The 20,992-nt window shown below is 44.5% G+C and overlaps 2 protein-coding genes across 4 annotated transcripts in view; one reads left to right on the forward strand and one right to left on the reverse strand.

Annotated features, from left to right (window-relative positions):
• Positions 1-10,911, forward strand: FAM83A (family with sequence similarity 83 member A). Its single transcript, XM_009924088.2, has 4 exons — positions 1-607; positions 3,519-3,686; positions 5,182-5,306; positions 10,365-10,911. Exons 1-4 carry the CDS (start codon positions 35-37, stop codon positions 10,909-10,911), a joined length of 1,413 nt encoding a protein of 470 aa, XP_009922390.2. The 5' UTR covers positions 1-34.
• The window catches only part of C3H8orf76 (chromosome 3 C8orf76 homolog), a 26,146-nt gene continuing 14,298 nt past the window's right edge, over positions 9,145-20,992 (reverse strand). For all 3 annotated transcript variants that reach the window (XM_069779991.1, XM_069779990.1, XM_069779989.1), the window contains one exon: positions 9,145-20,872. In XM_069779991.1, the coding sequence (XP_069636092.1) occupies positions 20,666-20,872 (207 nt within the window). In that variant the 3' untranslated portion in view covers positions 9,145-20,665. The remainder of the gene's footprint in view (positions 20,873-20,992) is intronic.

Raw genomic sequence — 20,992 nt, forward strand, 5'->3', positions numbered from 1 at the left:
TTAATTCGTTCAGCTGAGGCGATTTCACGCCAGAATGCAGTCTCCGAACAAGGATGATTACGCTGCCTGCGCCACGCAAATGCATGGTGCCTGCCTGGCAGATCGACTGCTGCGACAGAGAGCCATGAGCCACTCCAGACACATGGGCAAGATAAGGAAAAGGCTGGAGGATATCAAGAACCAGTCCCCGAAGCTGACAAAAGCGGATTTCAGCCACAACGAAAGCATAAGGTTGGCCACCGACGCCTTCCTGGACGGTGGGACAGACTCTTACCTCGAAACTTTAAGCAAAGAAGGTGAGGTGGATTTCCTCTCCTCAGTGGAAGCTCAGTATATAAAGGATAACACCAGGGAGTCCTATTATGCACAGGAGTCCCTGGCTGCCGACGGGGCGACTGCACCAAAGCAGAACGATACCGGCTCACTCCCTTCAGGGACCTACTTCCCCACCATTTCTGACAGCAGTGAGCCAGCTCTGCTGCACACATGGATTACAGCAGAGAAGCCCTATTTAAAGGAAAAATCCACTGCTACTGTGTATTTCCAAACAGAGAAGAACAGCAACATTAGAGACATCATACGCCGGTACATCAACAAGACCACTCAGGTACGGGGAGAGAATTGCTGTTCCTCTGCACTCGGTTGTCTTCCTGCTCTTAAAAAGATCAGCTAAACGTGGTATTTGATCCGAGCCGGCCTTGTGTGTTGCAGTGTAGCTTTGTTCAAGAAAGGGGCTGTAAAGAGCCCATTGTTGAACACAGGCATTCCTTTTTTGTTTTTGGTACTCACTCCAACACCTTTTTATGTTGGTGACTTAAAAAAAAAAAGCATTCCCTCTTCTTTTAAACTCCCATTAACCCAGCAGAGCAAATGTGCCATAGAAAGGGCAGCTGGGCTCTGTCCCTTCTCATGCATCACCAGCAGGATGATTTGCTCTGTTCAGACCATTGCACCGGTAACAAGAATTAAGCTAAAGCGAGCTCTGAGCTATTAGCAATTGTTTCAGGGTATTCGTGGGAGATGTGGGTGAAGGGGAGCCCAGAGAAGGGCATGTGTGTCTGGTGTGCCAGCAGCTGTCCACAGAGGAAGGAAATTATTCAGAAAAAAGACCTTTCATCCCTAATACATTGTCAGTATCACTAAAAATGCCACGTGGGTTCCATATGGAGACGCTGCAGCATAACTTGGCACGTGAGAAAGGTGCGGATGATGCCCCTGACAACAGACAAAGTGATAAGGGGGCCGCAGAGAGGTGCCAGCCACAAGCCAGTCTGCCTGTGCACTGGGAAACCAGAAGCTGAGCAGCTGGAGGGGGACAAAAAGCCTCTGTCGTGTGTTCTGGCAGCTCTCCTGTTTTCCTGGAAAAAAAATATTTGACATTTCAGTGCTGTGTTTACCATCGTCCGGTAGTTTTCCCCTTGTATAAACTTGAGACACCACTAGCAGTTTCACAGGGGAACAATCAGGAACAATACCAGGCTGCAGTGCCTGCTGTGCAGCACAGGCTGCAAAGCCCACTGGAGTTACGGACTTTTGCTTTATTATTCTCCTGCAAGTGCTGGGCCTGACAACACTGAGTGTAATGGCAGGGGAGAAGAATCCCCGTTGGCAACTGCCCTGTCAAAGGCTACAGGTGCTCAGCACATCAGGGGAATTATAGATCAGTCGTTCTAAGTTGGCGGCATCAGAAAGATTCAGTAACAGAAGAAATGTCTCTGATTGATAGTAAAATAAGCATCAGTAAAGTATCAACCCAGGCCAATTTTCTGTCTCAAGAGGAGAAAATTTGTAGGGGAAAAAGTGGGAAATGTAATATAAATCCATGGTTCACATGACCTTCTTAACCATCTAATTTACATTACAAGAGGGTGCTGGAGCAACACTTACACACAGTATAAATTTGGCAACTGCTTTTTGAGTACAGTTTTTCAACGACAGCATTTATTAATTAGTATTTGATAAGGTTCGATCCTGGATAGCCTAGTATGTGATATATCCATTAACAACTTAAACAACAGAAAAATGACTGTGTTTGTAGATTAAGCCAAACTGCAGAGGATTGGCATGTAGTACTGTAATCTTAACACATTTTTGGGATAGGTGCAAATCATAAAATGAAATTTGGGCAAAAGAAGCGACAAATACTGCAAGTAAGAGAGGAAAGTCAGGTACAGAAATACAAATTGGGAACAGCTGATGAAAAAGCAGTACTAGAGAGTGGTCTGGAGCTACGGTGAGGCTGGATGCATATTGTGCCATTTAAAAAGACCAGGTGAGTTAACAGTAAGAGTGGATGTGACATACTGGACAAAATTGTGACACGTAGCACTGGCGAGGCCCTTTCTGAAACACCATGCTTTGGCAGCAGAACGAAGGTGTGGGATCCTCACTGCTCTGCAAATAATTTGGCTTGCCTGAACAGGATGCTGGCTGTGCAGGATGTGCTTAGTCTTGTAGGATTTCCTTGTGGGGGTGAAGGGAATAAGCTCGCTGGTAAGTGTGGGCACAGGCTTTGGAGTAAGATTTAGTGCAAGTTGGAAGCAATTGGTAAGACAGATCTGCAGAGATACTGTAAAGTTTGTTTTGATTGAAGATGATATCCTGTGAGTGCAATTATCAAGGGTTGCCTTTCTAGTCAATGGAGATATAGGCACCTTCTGAAGATAAATCAGGTATTAGCTGGGCGGAATTGCCCTGCGGAGATGACCCTTTCCATGAACAACAGCAGACGTCAGTGAAGACCAGCACCTTCATGAGGCTGTGCCCAATGCTGAGCATAGGGGCTAGACTATGGAAGTGGTTTTATATCACATTTACAGTTCCTTGATCCACACTGGCTGGAGGCTGTGCATTTAAGTAGCTGTTGGGGCTTTTATGCCCAGTCCTGAGACTTTTATACACTGTCCTGCCAGTTGTGAGTTGGGAAGCATGGATGTATGGTTAAATTGAAACAATTAGTTTATAAATTGTTACTGAAAAACCCCAAACAGATGTAGCTGTTGGAGTCTGTTGCCCCACCACCACCACCAGTGAGGATTTAAAGCCAGGACCGTTCCAGGTGTAAGTCATAACAGAGAAAGCGTCATCCAGTGATTCTTGCTAAATGCATGTGACTTATGAAAGCTAGTCAGCCATTTGGCAAGGGCTGCGGTCTCTTATTTTAGCTGCATCCTTATTATTCTGTGATTAGCACTTCAATGTATTTCCTAGTGCTGAAATCTCACCTACAAATTCACAGGTCATTTTGTGTTTTATGATTAAAAGAGCTTAACTGAAGTGCGTATGTTGCATGTTATATTGGCTTTATATGAGCAATAAAACAATGAAGCAATATGTGTCTCATCGATTTACTGATTCAGGAACTTACGGAGAAAACCAGAAGAAATATCCACATATATGTCCAAAGATTTGTGTTTGTTAGAATATTTTTTTTAAAACAAACTACATTTCAGTGGCCTCACAGGCAACCTTAAGTTACGTAAATTGACTCTGGTAATGCCTCTGCTTTTTTCCCCTAGGTGCTAGCTATCGTGATGGATGTGTTCACAGACACTGAGATTCTTTGTGACCTCCTGGAGGCAGCTAACAAGCGCATGGTGTTTGTCTACCTGTTACTCGATCATGGCAATATAAATCTCTTCTCGGAGATGTGCGACAAGTTGCAAATTGCTGAGGATCTCTTCAAGGTACTGTGGCTCTGTGAAGCTGTTAGGCTCAGATTTGTATGCCTAACTTTAGGCACTGTGAGCTAGAAGCATGGTTATGCTAGGGTCAGTCTACCTTGTAATTAAAAGGGAGTGAGAGATTTCCAGAGGTAGTGTTATTGCACCTAATTCTCCTCTGAAGATGCCTACATTTTTCCATGGATGTTACAGGAAGTTAAGGCATTTCCATTACGTCCTTAGATGAAACTAATCTGGGCCCTGAAGTCTTAAAACAGAGTTAAGTCAAGTCCCGTAGTAGAGTTGTCCAACATAAGCATTACAATTGCTTCTGTTTGATAACTCCACAGCAGCTGTGGTCTGGCAGCCATGGGTAGCGGGCACATGAAACTTTTTCATGGCAATACCTTGGTTGCAGTAAGTGGTTTCTGATAAAACCTGTTGTTAAAGCTCTGTTTTAAAGATAATGCCTCAAATTTAGCTGGCTGTTAGCTTAGCCCACCTTCATCTCTGCCGGAGGGAACTGACCTTAAAAATAACCTCCTAGGGACCATTTCACTTGTTGCTTGAGATGCTGTAGGGCACCTGTGGCACCTTCGTGGGGATGGCTGCTACCGCAGACACAACAGCCTCCTGGAATGGCAGCTGGAGGGCAGGCAGGAGACATGCACCAGACACCTGTGTTTCAGCAGCTGAATTCCACCCCAAATGTATAAAGAAACTCAAATTAATAGAACATGCTTATAACAGTGTTTGCATGTCTGTAAATCCCCGCTCCTTAGGAAGAACAAGCCTGTGCTATTTATTCTAAGTATGTTGCTACAATGCACAGGCTTCGACAATGTGTGAGCCAGATCCTTGGTGCCTCTCATTTTCTAAGGCCTTGATTCTGCAAAGGGTGCGTATGGACAGCAGAGTCAGGTCTGGGTGCCTGGCCTGCCTTAAATGCACTTGCTCAGGTACAAGGACAGTGCAGAGCATCACATGGGCCAAATTGACCTGCTTCTCCACTCACACATGTATTTGCATCTGATTCTGCAGGACAGCATTCGTCTGGGCAGCATGTATGCACTTGCAGGCCCAGATGGATTGGAAGAGCAGAGGTTTTGCCCTGCTGGATTGTGCCATAGCCAGCGTAAAACAAGAGAGCTTACAGCTAGAGGAAATTGTTGCTGGGGTGTCAGCGGAGGTAACAGACGGCTCTCAGCTATGGACACATCTCACACTCATTTTGGTTGGGGTAGCATCAGTTATCGTTACACAGCACAGCTCCATCTGCATGACTTTCCATGCAGGTTTATATCCCCATTGAAACAAGTAACCTTGTGGCAGGTGAGAGACCTTGGCTAAGTTTCCTCTAGCCCCAAACCTTCAAATGTAACATTGGAGAGTCTATGAAGAAGTCATAATAAACACTGGGGAAGTGAAGAGCTAAAGGCAGTGAGGGGAAAGGGCCCTTTCCTTCTGATTTTTAATTATGAAAAAATTCACTCTGTTCTTTTTTTTTTTTTCTTTACAGAATATTTCAGTCCGCAGTGTTACTGGAGAGGTTTACTGTGCCAAATCAGGCAGGAAATTTTCAGGACAAATACAGGAAAAATTTCTTATCTCTGACTGGAGATATGTGCTCTCTGGATCTTACAGGTGAGATAAGCCATTGCAGCTCATGTCCAGGTGCTCTTTTATGATTTTTAATATTACTTCACAAAGAAGTGCCATGGAAATTTTTGTACAGGTGAGAAGGGTTTTTTTGAACAAACCCCCCTCATGTTTTCAAATATGTGCCATTTTTCAGTAATCCACTTAACTTGCTTTAAAGCTGATGTTAGTTCTTTATGGAGTGTGGTATTTAATTTAAATGTTCAGAAACTAATGCAAACAACTTTGCCAGTGCAGCCCTGGAGCAGAACTAGAAATGTGTACAGCTTAATATCATGCTTTCCCTATTGTTTGGGTCCTCAGATGCTGTTATCATGAGACATGATACATTTCCATCTCCCTCGGGATCCCTTAATGTAGCATATGTCACTCAGCTTATCTGAGGATTTGTTCTCCATATGACAAGTTTAGTGATTAAAGGTAAAACAGAAATACTTCAGAGACTTCCTGTTTTTTCTTGTGTTTCATTAACAGATAGGCAGTATGCATCTACACAACTGTTGTACCTTCCCTTTTATTTCCTTTTTTGTTGTTGTTTGTGAGCTGAGTCTGTAACTTTCCACTTTTGTGCTGCTATAATTATGTCGGGTACAGGATGCAGTATCTCAACAATTGGGGTTTTAATTAAGATCCAAGATCTTCCAGTCAGGGAATTTCAGGAGACTCTGAGCTTGCATCAAATAAATGACGTTGCTGAGCCTCATGGCTATGTAGATAGCTTCACAAATGACCGAGTGTATCCTAGAAATCAAGATACAAAAAGACAAGAGGTGATTATTTAATTGAAAGGATGAGATTGTTTTCTTAATCCCAGTTTATGGTTTGGAAGCTTAAATGCCTCTAGTCCGATAAAACTGTGCCACCAGGAAGATTACATAACTATAGTGATGAAGGTAAAGGTGAATACATGGGGTTAGTGCAGGCTGCAGGAGTTTAGCTGTCCACAGAGGCGAGCATCCAGTTTTCATTCAGCTTCCAAATGAACCATCAGACAAAAATGAGTGAACACTCAGTGTTTTTTTTTATTGGCTGCCCTGTGATTTTCTTGTTCTTTCAGTTTTTTTTCAATCCCTCATCAAAGGTGCGTAGAAATGCAACAGCAGATTTATATAGAGAGTAGAAGTGAAGGATGTGTGGGAGAAGAGGGACAGAACAAGATCTATTTTCTTTAGCCAAGAAGCTTCCTTTGGGCTTCTCTTTTCAATCCTAAAAAGAAAAAGAAAAACTCTCAAAGTCCTGCGCAGAGTCACTTCTGTCATTCTCTACTGCTGATGCAATATCTTCTAACCTGAAGAGCCTTGTCAAACTACGTAATCCCCTATCCAGCAAGCAAGCAGAGAGGGTGGTGAGGAATAAATCTATACACTATTTAACTTCAGCATGCTCAGCACCAGTTTGCAGATTCACATGGGTTCTAGCTGGTTATCAGTACATGGCATTTCTGTAGGCTTGCTAGCTCTCACTTTATTAATCTGAAAGTTTTCTGTTATCCCTAAACCTTATCTACCAGCCTCTGCAGGTGTAAACAAGAATGATGTTGAGTAAAACAGACTCAAACTCTTCTGCAGTCCATTTGCTGGAAATCAGATTGGAATAGATCTTAAAACTAATACAAAAGATCTTTAATACAACAGCAGATTTCACTTAAGTGCTGTGCTCTGCATGACTTTGTAATACTGGTGGGCGGAACAGGCTGAGGAAATAAAATAGCCCTTCCGTACATACTGCACTAAAAGGGACCCTGGCTCACTCTTTCTACTCAGAGTGTTTAGGGACAAAATATATTTGCCTAATGGACAACAAAGAGGACTGAAGCTGGCAACTAGTTAGCGGCAAAGGAACCACCACTGAGTCTGTGGCATCTCCTGCTCTGGAGTGGTTTTTAAAACCACGTTAAAAAGCCATTGCTTGGGTTAGCGTGGATAAGTGTGGTCCTGCTGCACAGGGCACACTGGAGCTGAGAAGCTTCTGAAGGCTGTTTAACCCACGTGCCTGCACAAGTGCAGGCATGAGCAAGTGTTTTAAGTTACAGTTTTCCTTTCAATTTTTATTGCCAAAGTCTATGGTGTGAGGTTAGGATGCAGTATTTCTTTTTGCTGTCTCTCTGTTACTCTACCCCATCCTATGATAACTATGTTATTCCTTTTTTTTAAAAAAGAATTTTAAGTTAGGTAGTGCATGAACTCAGTGCTCCTAAAGAAGGCAAAATGAAAACAGCAGAAAGAATAGACCGTGATCCTCAGGGGCAGCTGCGTACCTCCCTGGCTGCCATTCTGAAAGCCACCAGCCTCTTCAGAGCCAGCGTCTAACATCTAACACTGGGGTGCTTTGCTGAGAGTATCCGTTCAGGTGGGGCAGGTTCCTCATACAGAGGTTATCCCACCAGCGAGCAACACTAACATGTAGGTTAATTCAAACCCGAGCTCAGGTGAAAAATCCAGTCCTTCCATTTCAGATTAAATGTGCGTAATGCTGCATGTTACTGTAGTGCTGTAAATACAAGGGATGAGAGCATCTCTAATGAACTGCAGCTGCAGTAATGCAGAGGGTACACTCAGAAAGAAACAAGTCCAGTGCAGACTGGGCAGGAGAGGCGGGTTTTGATTCAGACAATCATAAATGAGAGGATCCAGAACAGGACATGGGGCTTGGGACAAAGCCCTGGAAAGACAGCTGAGAAGTAGCTATCAATGACTGAATTTGTGATACAGCTTCGTCCCCAAGCTAGGCAGTAATTCTTTGTGCTTTCTCTTCTTTCTGATGTACTTCACTCAAAAAGGCCTGGTAGAAAAATGATCCTTCTGGGCAGATAGTGACAGTAACAGAACTCTCTGAGCCTTTCCCAAAAGAGCACTTGGAATTGTAAACTAAGGAGCAAAACAGGGCCTGAAACCTAAACAATGAATTTCCTCTTAGAATGAAGCTAATGAAAACCTGTTAAGTCTTTATGTCTAGTTCTGCTTTGTTCTTCAGCAAAGTGCACAGAATGTAAATTGCTGTGACTCACTATGTGAAGTCCACAAATGTTTGTCTAAAATCACGCAGGTCTCACCTTGTTACTTTTCAGCTGACCCATTTGCCATCAGTTTATGGAGAATCTTTGGGCTATTAATTGGATCCAACTTTCTCTGCTTACAAGGGTTACAGATAAGATCGATGAACCAGAAATGAGTATCTGTCCGTCGGGTACTGCAGGAAGTTACGTGTGGGAGTAAATTATCAAAATTGGGTGCAACAGTTTTTTCCTCTGATTTTATTGGGTTTTTAAAAGCCATTTGTAAGTGTAATTGATTTTTTTTCTCTAAATTTTCTTTTATAAACTAGATATATCTCTAGCACATAAAGTATAAACCTGACACTCCACACCTCAGCCCTTTCATGAGTTTGTAACCTTCAGCATAGATATCCCAGACTAATTGCGTGGTTTTGTGTTTGTTCCTGGCTTATTATCTCCTTAACAGTTAGATGAAGGACATGCGAAGGTTTAGAGAGCGCTTCTTAGTGAATAAAGGCAATGTTGAGCTAGCACAGCAGATGCTACCCACACAGCAGGGAGTTAGCTTGCTGTGCTGTTTACCTCGGCTCCCAAGGTTTTGTCCGTATTTAGAATGATTTGAACAAAGTAGATGAGAAGTGCCTGTATTCTGGTAACTTACTGTATATTTTCATGTCCAATCATAAAATGTACAGTATATATTGTAGGGTTGCCTGGTGGCATTGAACTAGTGATTTCTTCACTCCTCCCCTTGCTCCTGAAGCAACAGTATAAAACCACTCTATGCCCCAAACCCAACCCTCTTTAAGAATGCTCCAAACAGGCAGATGCAAATTGTCTGTCTTTATTCCCTTAGCATCAGCTCAGGCTGTCAGTCCCACTGAGTTTCACAGGAGTTTTGCCAAAACATGACAAGAACAAGATTTAAAGTGCACACACCTACAGCCAAATCTGCCTCTCAGCAATCCTTGTGCACATCCAGCGTAGCTAATAAAGTCACGCAGGAATAACCATGGCAGAGTTTTGCCAACACAGAATAACCTCAGGTTCAAGTCCAACACTGCTCTGTATCCTCTGCTGCACAGCTTGAGCCCTGGTCAGCTCAGGGAGTAATTACATTTCATTCTCTCAACTGTGCTCATTTTATTGATGATGATGATGATGCTCAGACAAGGCAGGCTGCACAGCACAATCAAGATGGCTTGTGGTTCTGTAAAAGAGCACAAATTTATGTTTGCTGAGTGGATTAAGGAAGCACACAAAAGAAAAATCATTTAAGAACTATGGGGTATCCTAAGGTGTGTCTCTGGATTACCAGAATGAAAACTATTTCAAGTGTTTCTCCCTTACTTTATAGCAACGTGGTATTTTTATTTTTGGAAAGGCTGTAGGAAATATTTATAATTTAATTTTCTCTGTAATGAAGAAAATAAGCATTTGTCAGGTGTGGCAATTTGTTTAGTGGGAGTGGGATGTGACAGGTTGGCTTTTTATGTGTTTCTCTTGACCAATGCAGGAAAAGTGTGGCAAAATAAAAACAAAGGATGGTTATTTTTCACTAGTCTTTCTAATGTCAGTTCTGAGTAAGTGAGAGTTACCAACTGGCGCAGCATTCTGCAGGGAAGGTACAATTTATGTGTGTGCAGACAAGACGTGGCAAGACCTGAATTTAAGCATTGTGCATGAAAGAGAGATACCCAAAAGAGGGGTCTAAACTCTTTTCCATGGAACAGATGCCCAAACCTTGGGTATTGTATCTGACATTTAGTCCTGCAGTGGATCTGGATCACCGCTCCCTTTAGGAGATTGTATAACTTTACAAGGTTTCTTGAAGGTTTTAGAGGCAGCTGCAATAATAAAGCTTGATCCAAGTCAAAGAGCACTGATGTGAACTGACCTGAAATTCAACTGCGACACCATCTTCCTCCTGTGTTTAGACAAGGAACTTCAGCAGTAAAACACATTTGCCTTTCACACCACCCCTGCAGGGATGTCCAGTTCCTAATAGCTGACATTAATGCTAACCCTCACCTTGTCTCTCCTTCCAGCTTCACATGGTTATGCGGCCAGGTTCACCGCAACCTCCTCTCCAAGTTCACGGGTCAAGTTGTGGAGCTGTTTGATGAAGAGTTCCGACACCTTTACGCACTGTCCAAGCCTGTGAGGGGACCAAAGTCTCCACCACGTACCATGCCCTTCCTGTTCAGCAGGAGCTGGGCTCCCCAGCGCAGCCTTCCCTACAGCAACGAGGAAAGTGCTAACACTCTTTCTGATCCCTTCAGCAGCCTCTCAGCCGGCAGCACCCACCAGACCAAGCAAACCCCAAGAACTCTCATATTCAGCAGCAACTTCACCCCCCAGTCACCTCTCCATAGAGTTAATTCCTTCCACAGCTATGTCTCATTCACAGCCCCACCACCACAGAAGGCCATCCAGGCTAACTACTATCAGCCACACTATGTGGCCGATAACTCCGCAGTTCTGTACAACAACATGAACATTTACAGACCTATAAGACTCAGACAAGAGGAACCAAACAGGACAGGGTTAAGCTCACCCTGGAGATGCCTCCACAAAGCTAACCTGTTTGCATAATAACCACCTTGTTTTGAATTGCAAGTAAATGTAGCGAGGACCTGTTTAGCAATCGCTTGTGTACTGATGAATATAGAAATTCTGTATAATACAAAATGAGGATGATTTCAAGCCTCTTGTTTTGTTTTGCTGCTTATGGATGCTTCGTTTCCCTAATTAAAAAGCCAAGCCTGCTAACATGTAAACCTTGAGTGCATCATGATTCCAGGAAGAATGCATCTAAATAATGCTGCTCACAGTGCAACACTGCTGCTGCCTATCACCTGCCCTTGGTAGCATATTTGTGTAGCAGTAGATTTAGGTGGTTAACTGTTTTTCATACGGCCAGGCACCTGAAAGTGGGGTAAGTCACAGTTTATTACTATGCATTTTATGCACTTGCATAAGGGGACTGAAGGCTGCTATTTATGTGCCAAACTGAGGCGATGCTGGCAGCAGCAGTCTACCTTCATGCTGTTATCGCACCTTAATCGTGATTTAGGAGGACTCCTTTAGGGCTGACGGGGAAGCACAGTTTCTACCACTGCACTGTCTCAGAGCTGTCTGCTTGAGGTGCACAGCAAGGACATCTGTTCCCAAGGTTTCTCGGAAGGGACCTGCTAACCATGATATGGACTGAGACCGACAATTCAGGTTATGGAGGACATCTTGCAGCCACCGTATACTCACTTCCACTCATTAGCAACATGGGTGCCTTCCAGCACACTTTGTTACAAACCTCCGATCCCACCAGCTCAGAGCAATTTTCCTTACTGCAGAGCAGCCGTGTAGATTCAGACTGGAAAGTGAAGCTGAGTAAAGAAGCAAAGTCCTACTATTAACACACCAGGACTGAGTTCCAATTCATTTAATAGCATGTGGATCTTAGAAATTCTCTCAGTGGACATTTGATTGAACGTTAAGTTAGAGATAACGATGCTGTATTTCAGAAGTATTTCAGAGTTCTTCAAGGTTTCTAATTTTTAAAGAGAAACTCGGTGTCTGTAGTGGCTGTCGAATACAGTTACAGAGGGAGTTACAGAGGTTCAGCAGCTTGAACCAAAACACAAAGACTTTCTGCCAAATAATCCATGAAAACGAAGGAAACTTCTGTAAGTGAAAGGCAAAAATTACTAAGAAAATTCATGAAATGAAGGATTTCCATCCAAATCCCAAAGTTACTAGATGCCTAACATCTACTGATTTATCATTAGATTATTTTTTTTACACCTGCTTTATATCATCTTTCATCTGACACCAACAGAAAACAGAAATCTAAACACATCTGCTCATCTGGTCCATTTTGCCTGACTTCTCACCTGCTCTAAAAGGAATACAATTTAATTATTTAGGCTGTGGATTATGAAAATTGTATACAGAGCAAGATCTCAGGTGAGGAAAGCTCATCCTTGGAAGAGCTATCATTTTGAAAGTATACTGGTAAAGTTCACAGAACATTGTGAAAGGTACAGGATGGACACATCCTGCTCTAGCTTTGGTGTGGCCATTTTTACCTGTGATCCCAAATTTTGGAGTCCAGAATAACAATAAACTGTTGCATATAATTGTAAATTCTGTACATAGTGACATTTTTCGGATTCCTTGGGAAGAAGGGAAAGATGATTTTCATTCCTATGACAATTCTACTTAATTATCTAAATATGGCAACCATTCAAATAAAAGAGAAGAATTTCATTAAAATCCTTTTGAGAATCATTTTGTTTTTTCATATTGTCTTGATTTGTGCACCTTAAGTCTCTTCTCTTCCAAAAGCTAAATGAATTCCATACAGTCAGAGCCCAGGTGAAGAGGAAACACATTTTGTTTCTTCTGAAATCAACAGGAACAGAATTAAACATACATGTCCCCCCAGCCTAATAAAGATTTTTCTTCTAAATTTGATTCAGTTCCCTGATCCTGTTGTGGCCCAACTGCATGTGGCACAGAGGGGGGGCTCTGGGGAGAAGTTTGTAGACCACTGCCTCTGAAGCCTTCATTTCCTCAGGCCATGACCCATGAAATCCATGAAGGAGCTCTTCTCATCTCTGTGGGGCAAGGTAGTTTGCCTACAGAAGTTTTGGAGAACACAGCTAATGAGACGTCGGTAAGGGACAAGCTAATAACCCAGGAGTACTGTGAGTTAAGATGAGCTGATTTCAGCCCTGGATCAGGGACACAGCTTGTGCTAGTTCAAACAACAGCTGAACTTGAACATCAAATGAATGGAATTTCAGTTTTGATGGAAAACAGAGTTTACCATTTCAGCAATGAGTTACACCAAAAATCCTAACAGGCCCTCACAAGCTTGATCACTCAGTGGTGAGGGGAACATGTGGATACAGGCAGCTGCAGAAACTACCTGTCAGGAGGTCACCCCAGGATGCTGACATACCTCATCTACCTGCTGCAAGGGAAGGGCTCGAATAAGCACCGCTACCACACAATGCACCCTCAGCAAGTTTGCAGATGACACCAAGCTGAGTGGTGCAGTTGATTCACTTGAGGGATGGGATGCCATCCAGAGGGACCTGTGCAGGCTGGAGGCCCATGTGAACCTCATGAGGTTCAACAAGGCCAAGTGCAAGGTCCTGCACCTGGGTCAGGGCAACCCCCAGTATCAATACAGGCTGGGGGATGAAGGGATTGAGAGCAGCCCTGCAGAGAAGGATTGGGGGTACTGGTGGATGAAAAGCTGGACATGAGCTGGCACTGTGCGCTCGCAGCCCAGAAAGCCAACTGTGTCCTGGGCTGCATAACAATAATCGTGGCCAGCAGGTCGAGGGAGGTGATTCTGCCCCTCTGCTCTGCTCTGGCGAGACCCCACCTGCAGTACTGCGTCCAGCTCTGGGGACAGTCCCTACAAAGGCCCCTAATTACCCTCCAGAGCGCCCCCAGGCCTTATCTGGGCTTTGCTGGGGCCCGTTGGAGGCACTGTTGGGCTTCCTTACCTTCCAGTTGCTGACTGTTGGCCCTGCTATCCCAGCATCAGAGCAGCGAGGGAGCAATCCGCTCACCTGGCTGGCGGCTGTCATCTTTCCGCATCTCTCCAAGTTCTGACGACGCGGTCAGGGGCCAGGTGGTTTCCGCCTCCTGCCTGATTTCTCTCACTCCTGCCTCCCATTTCTTTGCTGAAGGACCAGCTTCTTGATCAAAACCTTCCTCCTCCTCCTCTTCCCCTGCTAATCGATGATATGGACCCATTGACCTCCTTGTCCACTGTTTCTTTTCCACTACTGTAGTTGTTAGTTGGGTCCCTATCGCCGCCATGGTGTCCTCAGATGCAGTTTGGGTCTCTGTCTCTGCTGTCATGTCCTCAGATGTAGTTTGCATCCCCGTCTCAGCCAAGGCGTTCTCAGAGGTGGTTTGGGTCCCTGCCCTAACAACAGGCCTCCGAGAGCACTGAACTGGCTGAGCAGGCACAGGCCAAGCCCCAGGACAGTGCTGGAAGCTGCTGGTTTTCACTGGGGTAGGCGAGACCCTTCAGCACTATGAGGGCTGCTGTGGGGAAAGTTAACTCCATCCCAGCCAGACCCAATAGAGCCTTACATGGTCTGTCCTGGCCCCCCCGTGCACAAAGGAGAGGTGCGACCTAAAAACCTAAAAAGTAAAGATGTCTTCCAAGACACGTGCAATAGGATTTGACTGACGGTAACCCCGCCTGTACAAGTAGGTTTGCTGCTAGAAGAAAGCAGACCAAAAGGTCTGAAAGCGGCAAATTTGCGAGAAAAAACGCGTACGGCCTTTGCGGTGGGTTGGCCTTGGCTGGCTGCCAGGTGCCCACTCAGCCCACCCCTCCACTGCGTGTATACTACACTATAATATGCTGTATACGATACACTATAATAAGGCTGTGCCCGGCCCACGGCAGACGCCGTCTCTGCTCCCGCATGGTGAAGGCAGGCAGCGGCTGGCGCGGGGTCGGGGGTTTGCCGTCCCTCGCAGACCCAGGGAAGGCGGCTGGTGGTGACTGTTGGCAGCAGCGTTCGGCGGCCGGTCCTGTCCCCCCCCGCCTCCCCAAACCTTCAGCCATGAGGCGGGATGGTGCGGGCTGGGGGCCTGTGGCCTGGGGCTGTGAAATCGTTTCCTCAGCAGAGGGCTGGAGACAGAAGAGAGCATGCCGGAGCTTTGCTGGCACAGGACCAGCAGAACGAAGCCTCGCCGAAAGCGGCTGAGGAGCTCCGGGCCCAACTGGCTGCAAGTGATGAGGGCTCACATTATGTGAGCAGCCTCAGCTGCTCAGGTGTGAGGAGTTAGAGGTGCAGCTTCTGGAGATGACGGAAGAAAACACCAGACTGGCTGAAGAAAATTCTTGCCTCCATGGACAGACGAGGTTCAGGCTGAAAATGCTGACCTGAGGGGGCAACTGACACGAGTGGCAGAGGAGTGAAATTCTGCCATCCGAGCCATCAGCTGTCTTCAAACCCGACTGGAAGCCGCAGAGACCAAACTGAAAGCCGTGAGAGACATGGCAGAAAGCGCTCAGTGAGAAATAAAAAGGGACCATGGAGAAGCCAGGCAACCGTTTCGAGCCCCGGAGAGCGAACCAGAGAATTGGGTTCAGAGCCCCTCACTCAGCTTGGGCAGAGGACACCCCTGGGTCCTGCAAGTGAGACAGAACCACCAGTAGCAGACAAAGAGTCCGTCATCCTGCAGGCTCTGGGACAACGACCGGGAAAGCTTTGAGCATTCATAGCTCGATACAGCTGCGCTCCTTTTGATGGTCCCAGTGAGCAGCCTGAACTAGAGCTTCCTCAAACTACTGGACAATCTGTTTATGTCTTTGGTGGATGAAGGTGGTTGGTCTGTGGGAGAGCTGGCAGACGGCACAAGAGGATTCATCCCCTCTAATTTTGCTGAGGACGATTCAGATGACAACCTGGAAAGCGAGAACTGGAATGATCCTCATCATTATATTTTTGGTCTCTCGCCTATTCTGGAGGAAGATGAAGAGGATCTAGATGTGGGTGGTAGGGGCTGAAATGAATAAACAAACATAGCCTATACCAGCCTCCAGAATATCTGCAGAAGTGAATTGGTACTTAAAAGTGATTTTTTTTTTTAGACTTTTAGAGTTTTGTAGAATGGAGGGATCTCTCGAGGGCAGCAGAGGCTTCCAACGGGCCCAAATAAGGCCCCTGGGGCTTTCTGGAGGGCAACTCTGCCATGTCAGAGCACCACTGCTGTTGGCAGCGATGGGGACGCTCCTGTCAGGGCTGGTGGCTGTGCATGTCCTCACCGTGGGGAGCAGAGAGCAAAGCCAAACTAAGTGGCACTGCCCAAGGGACCCTCCGCGCAGGCATCGCTCACGTGCCAGGAAAGGATGTTTGCAGGGCACCTCGAACCCACTGCTGCCCCTGCGTTCGCACTCTGGCAGTAAGCTGAATGAATAGGCTGGGCTTGGCCAGGGCTTTCCAGAGTGTCCCCGCATCCCTTCCCCAGCCCAAACCGGCCCTGCAGGTCTTCTGGCTGAGGTGCTTCTGCTGGTGTCCTGCGAGCGTTCCCCATCAAGGCACCTCTGAGTGCGAAGCCTCTTGCCCAGCTGTACAACTGCTAGTGGAGCACACTTTGTGTGCAATTGCTGCTCACGCAGAAAGCACCCAGAGGAGCACGTGCTCCAGGACATCCCCTGTGCTTGCTGCTTGTGCTCCTTGGGAGCATTTCACTGAATGCTTCTTCAACAGCCTGCTTTTTTTGCAAAAAAAGAACATGCCCTGGTCTGCCCCCGTTGCTCCTCCTAGAAAATAAAGAGCACCCAGGCTTTCCTCCTTCCTGGACCATTGCACACCACAGTCCCATGCAGCCCCCTTCCATGACCCTTGCTAGGCCTGCCAGCTGCACCTCTGTCCCTGGGGAAGCGATGGAGCAACAGATCCTGGAAACAACTTCCAAGTTGTCCTGTGAAGGACAAGGCGGCGATGGGAAGTAGTCAGCATGGATTTACCATATGAGGCAATTCCGCCTTATCGCATATCGCATATGAGGCAGGAAGGTCACCTTACTCACATCAAATACACCTCCCAGGGGCCAGGGCACAGGGGGTGTCCCGTCCCGAGTTCCTGCTGGCCACTCATCCCAACAGAGAACTACAGTTCAAGCTTCACTGAGTCCTAAAGGACCGTCAATTTTCTTCCAGTTTCCCAGAATTTCTGCCAGCGGCGAACCCTGTTTTACCTTATCTGTTGAACCCCCCATGACTGATGCTGCCCACAGTTTTAGTACCTCCCCAGGGAATGCGGATCCCACAAGGGCAATCAGGGAACTCACCCAGCACTGGCTGTGTCATATGCCACCACCACACTCAACAGGTCGGGAACCCGCAGAGTCCCACCTGGGTCGCCAAATTGTTACCAAAATGGATTTGCTTGCATTTTTCTTTTCTTCTATTTTGTGTGCAGGTACTGGAAAGAGGGCAGGAGAAGTAGGCACTAGCTAAAACCCTTTTGTTATTGCCAGCAGTAAAGGTCCCTCTCAGCTGCGTGCACAAGCAGGACCCCATGTTATAACTCTTGATTCCTTATGAGTGATCTTAAGACTATTCCCATACTCATTTTTACAATAACATTGCCTGCAGATGGAAAGTAGAGAATAATTTCTTTTGTTTTCCATTGCTTCCATACACAGCCTTTCCTTTTTCTTTATTAAACTGCCTTTATCTTGACCCACAGGTCCTTTTTTTTTTAATCTTATTTTCTCTTTCCCTGTTCTGCTGAGGAGGGGGAGTGACAGGAGAAGTGGCAATGATTTTAAACTGAGAGTAGATTTAGACTGGACATAAGGAAGCAACTTTTTACGATGACGGTGGTGAGACACTGGAACAGGTTGCCCAGAGAAGTTGCGGGTGCCCCATCCCTGGAAGTGTTCAAGGCCAGGTTGGATGGGGCTTTGAGCAACCTGGTCTAGTGGAAGGTGTCCCTGCCCATGGCAGGGGAGTTGGACTAGATGATCTTTGAAGGTCCCTTCCAACCCAAACGCTTCTATGATTCTGTGATGGAGAAAACTGTGTTAATGTCACTAGTTACAGCACTAACATGTTCCCTCACCTCAAAACCAGCACTGTTCAAACACTCAATATCAAGACACACAACTAGATTGTGTTTGTACACAGCAATCGTTTCAGAAGCTTCAGAACCAGGGTCAGAGGGTCCTTCCCGAAGCGTCTGTAACACAAGCAAGTGTTAAAATAACAAAATAAAACCTCAGTAACAATTCATGGAATCTCACTTGCAGTTTGCAATACTAAAATTTGCTATTTAACTCAGCGTGGAATACCAGTTCATGTACTAATACCAATAATAATATCATAAGAGCCAAAAAATGAAGAAATCTATTACAGGCAGATGTAGAATTATGCAGAACATAGAAGCAACGATGAAGCATTCAAATGCAAGATGGGAATGCTAAGCCCCTCATGAGATATGATCCAAACCAGAAAACTAGAGTTAGAAGTGGCATGCTAAAAAAGTGAGAAGCAGGCCAAAAAAGGAGGAATTGAAGTAGCTGAGATGACAGATAGCCAGGCACAAGTGGGACAAAGGAGTATTTCATAGCCCCAGTGCAATAAACACTGGTTATTTGGAACAGTAACTATGCAACACATTCAGAACAACATTCATGTTGGTTTTAACTACGGCAAAGAAAACAACATTTTTGCTTTATTGTTACATTTGAGAAAAATACTGCCTGTTCTTAAGAACTGCCACTTGCCTTCCACTCCTGGAGCCAGTAGAGAGCTAACCGTTATGTTCCCAGTCTAAGAGACAACCTCAAGTCAGACAATCTGCACACACAGCAAATGTTTCCAAATCACCTTGGCTAGCCCCTGTGTATTTCGGACATCTCAGCCACAAAATGACAACATTTGGCAAGTATTTAATTTGCTGCTAAAACAGCTCCAATGCCATTTCCACCTTCTAAATTGTGGAGCCAAATCATTTGGCAAGTTCCCATTAAATATCTATACAGACCTGGTTCCACAAAAGCTGTTTTCTGGTGTCCTAACTACTGAACCTACTCGAGAGCTGTGGCAAAACAAATTATAGCCTTTTTATGTGGGTACTCATGACCTTAAGTTTAAGAGGAAACCGGGAGACATACTGCTGACATATTTGGCATTAAGCTTTCCATGTTTGCTATATCTGTGCTGTAAGACATTCTACTGTTGATGCCAACATTGTAATTAATTTACAGCACGTTATGGACAGGCTCTACTGAAAACTTATGACACCAGTTAGTCTTAAAAGCATCTCCAGCCCTTCAGGCAGGCTTCGCTGCCATCCAAATATAGTGCTCTACACACACACACAAAAATTTCCACCTAGCAAAGCACATGCATGACTAAACCAAATATTCTGTAATACATTATGAGTGTGTTAATGCTTACCCAAGTATACTTGCCAAGTCATCATCTTTCGTAACAAGCTGACCAGGATGTGGTTTAATCGCATTAAGTCACCAAACTATCAAAGATAATTTGACATGGCTGAAGGCGATATTCCATTTTTCCGGAGAGGTTTCACAGCCAACTTGGCAGAGGGCTATACCATACCAAGGGTTAGTCACAGGTTCCCTAACCAGTATCTTAAAGCTTTAAAATTCACCTAAATGTAGCAGATACAAAGTGTGTTTGCATGTGGTGAATTACCATTCAATTGTGAGTTATTTAAAGTTTCAGCACTCTTTAGTACTTCAGAAAGAAAACACAGGAAAACATGAAGAAAAGTCACAGCAAATTACATCTAAGAGATTCCTGGTTTTAAACTATATCCATTAAAGAACACTTTTACAAAATGCTATGAAGAATTTATGTCTCAGTTTAAGAGAAGATGGGGGAAGAACACACCTTGTTTGCCTCAAATGTAAATTATTTCAAGCAAAAGAAACTACAGGATAATCTCTGCCTTTTTCTGTAGAAGCCCAAAGCATGTAGCATTGATGCTTCAGAAAGTAAAGCAAACTGGTGTCATTATCAACTGAAAGCATAACATAAGGAGCTGTATGATGCAGAAACAACACTGCCAGTTTTCACAGCAAAGATCTTCTTCCTTGCAGGGTTTTACAAAGGGTATGATCTGACTAAACACTCTTCAGTGCATATAAACAACGTTGACAGTTTTTCTCCTCCCTCATCTAAGCACATTGAAGACAAGACTATAGCTAGTTCTACGCCTCCTAAAAACTCTTAGCTTTGAAGAAAGAAAATCTCCTTCCAGTTCTAGGTTCAATACTTGCCACTTAGATTTTTTTCCTAAAACATATGGAATTATTCTTATTGACAATTTCTCAGCATAAATATATTTAAGAATCCTAGCTATCCATTTCTGAACAATAAATCACTATAATGTCACTTAATCAAGAAATATTTAAAAAATTAATTAAGAAAATGGCTAATTCCATGGGTCTAAATGCAACAACATAGAATTTGACACCAAGAAACTTTCAAACTGGACATCATAAAGGAAGCCTTCCACCCCACTGGCATTGCAGACCTCAAAAAATCACAGGTGCTCCAATCACAACATGGTGAGGTTTATGATGGAAAGCTACCTCTGAAAGCTGAAGTGAAAGCTCGATTTTATTCCGGATTCCTTACTACTTTAAATACAAACAAATCAGTGAACAAAGAAGAAGATGAGATGTTAAGAGTTTAAATGCAGAGATTTATACATATATTCTTAAAAGATATACAATAAGAATTCTTAAAAAATGTAATATTAACTTTATTGCATATATCATTCCATAATTATTTGGAGAGATGAGAATAAATACAACAAAACCTTTAAGTTACCGAAGGTGGGAGACCTATATCTGAATGGAATTGTCTATCAAAGTGACATAAATCATCTTGGAGATTACCGAACCATTTGATTTCAAATTCTGTGGCTGATGCAGTTACCAGTGATGACAGTGCTGAAGGGCCTATGCATTTTACCTCACCCTGAAATTCCTCTTTTAGCTTCTCTGGTATAAGATCCTGCCCCATAACCTGCAAACAGAGTAAGAAAGACGATGGGAAACAAGAAAATAACTTGCAGAGAAAACAGCAAATTTGACATTAATAACAGATCTTTACAAGAAAAGCCCTTGACACATGAACCACACGCCA

The sequence above is a fragment of the Haliaeetus albicilla genome, chromosome 3 (assembly GCF_947461875.1).
Source record: "Haliaeetus albicilla chromosome 3, bHalAlb1.1, whole genome shotgun sequence".
NCBI lineage: Eukaryota > Metazoa > Chordata > Aves > Accipitriformes > Accipitridae > Haliaeetus > Haliaeetus albicilla.

What these genes read in the sequence shown, in the direction of transcription:
- FAM83A (XM_009924088.2), top strand. Translation starts at nt 35, where the DNA reads ATGCAGTCTCCGAACAAGGATGATTACGCTGCCTGCGCCACGCAAATG. An exon ending in ACATCAACAAGACCACTCAG is followed by an intron (nt 608 to 3,518) that starts GTACGGGGAGAG and finishes TTTTTCCCCTAG; the next exon opens with GTGCTAGCTATCGTGATGGA. An exon ending in TTGCTGAGGATCTCTTCAAG is followed by an intron (nt 3,687 to 5,181) that starts GTACTGTGGCTC and finishes TTTTCTTTACAG; the next exon opens with AATATTTCAGTCCGCAGTGT.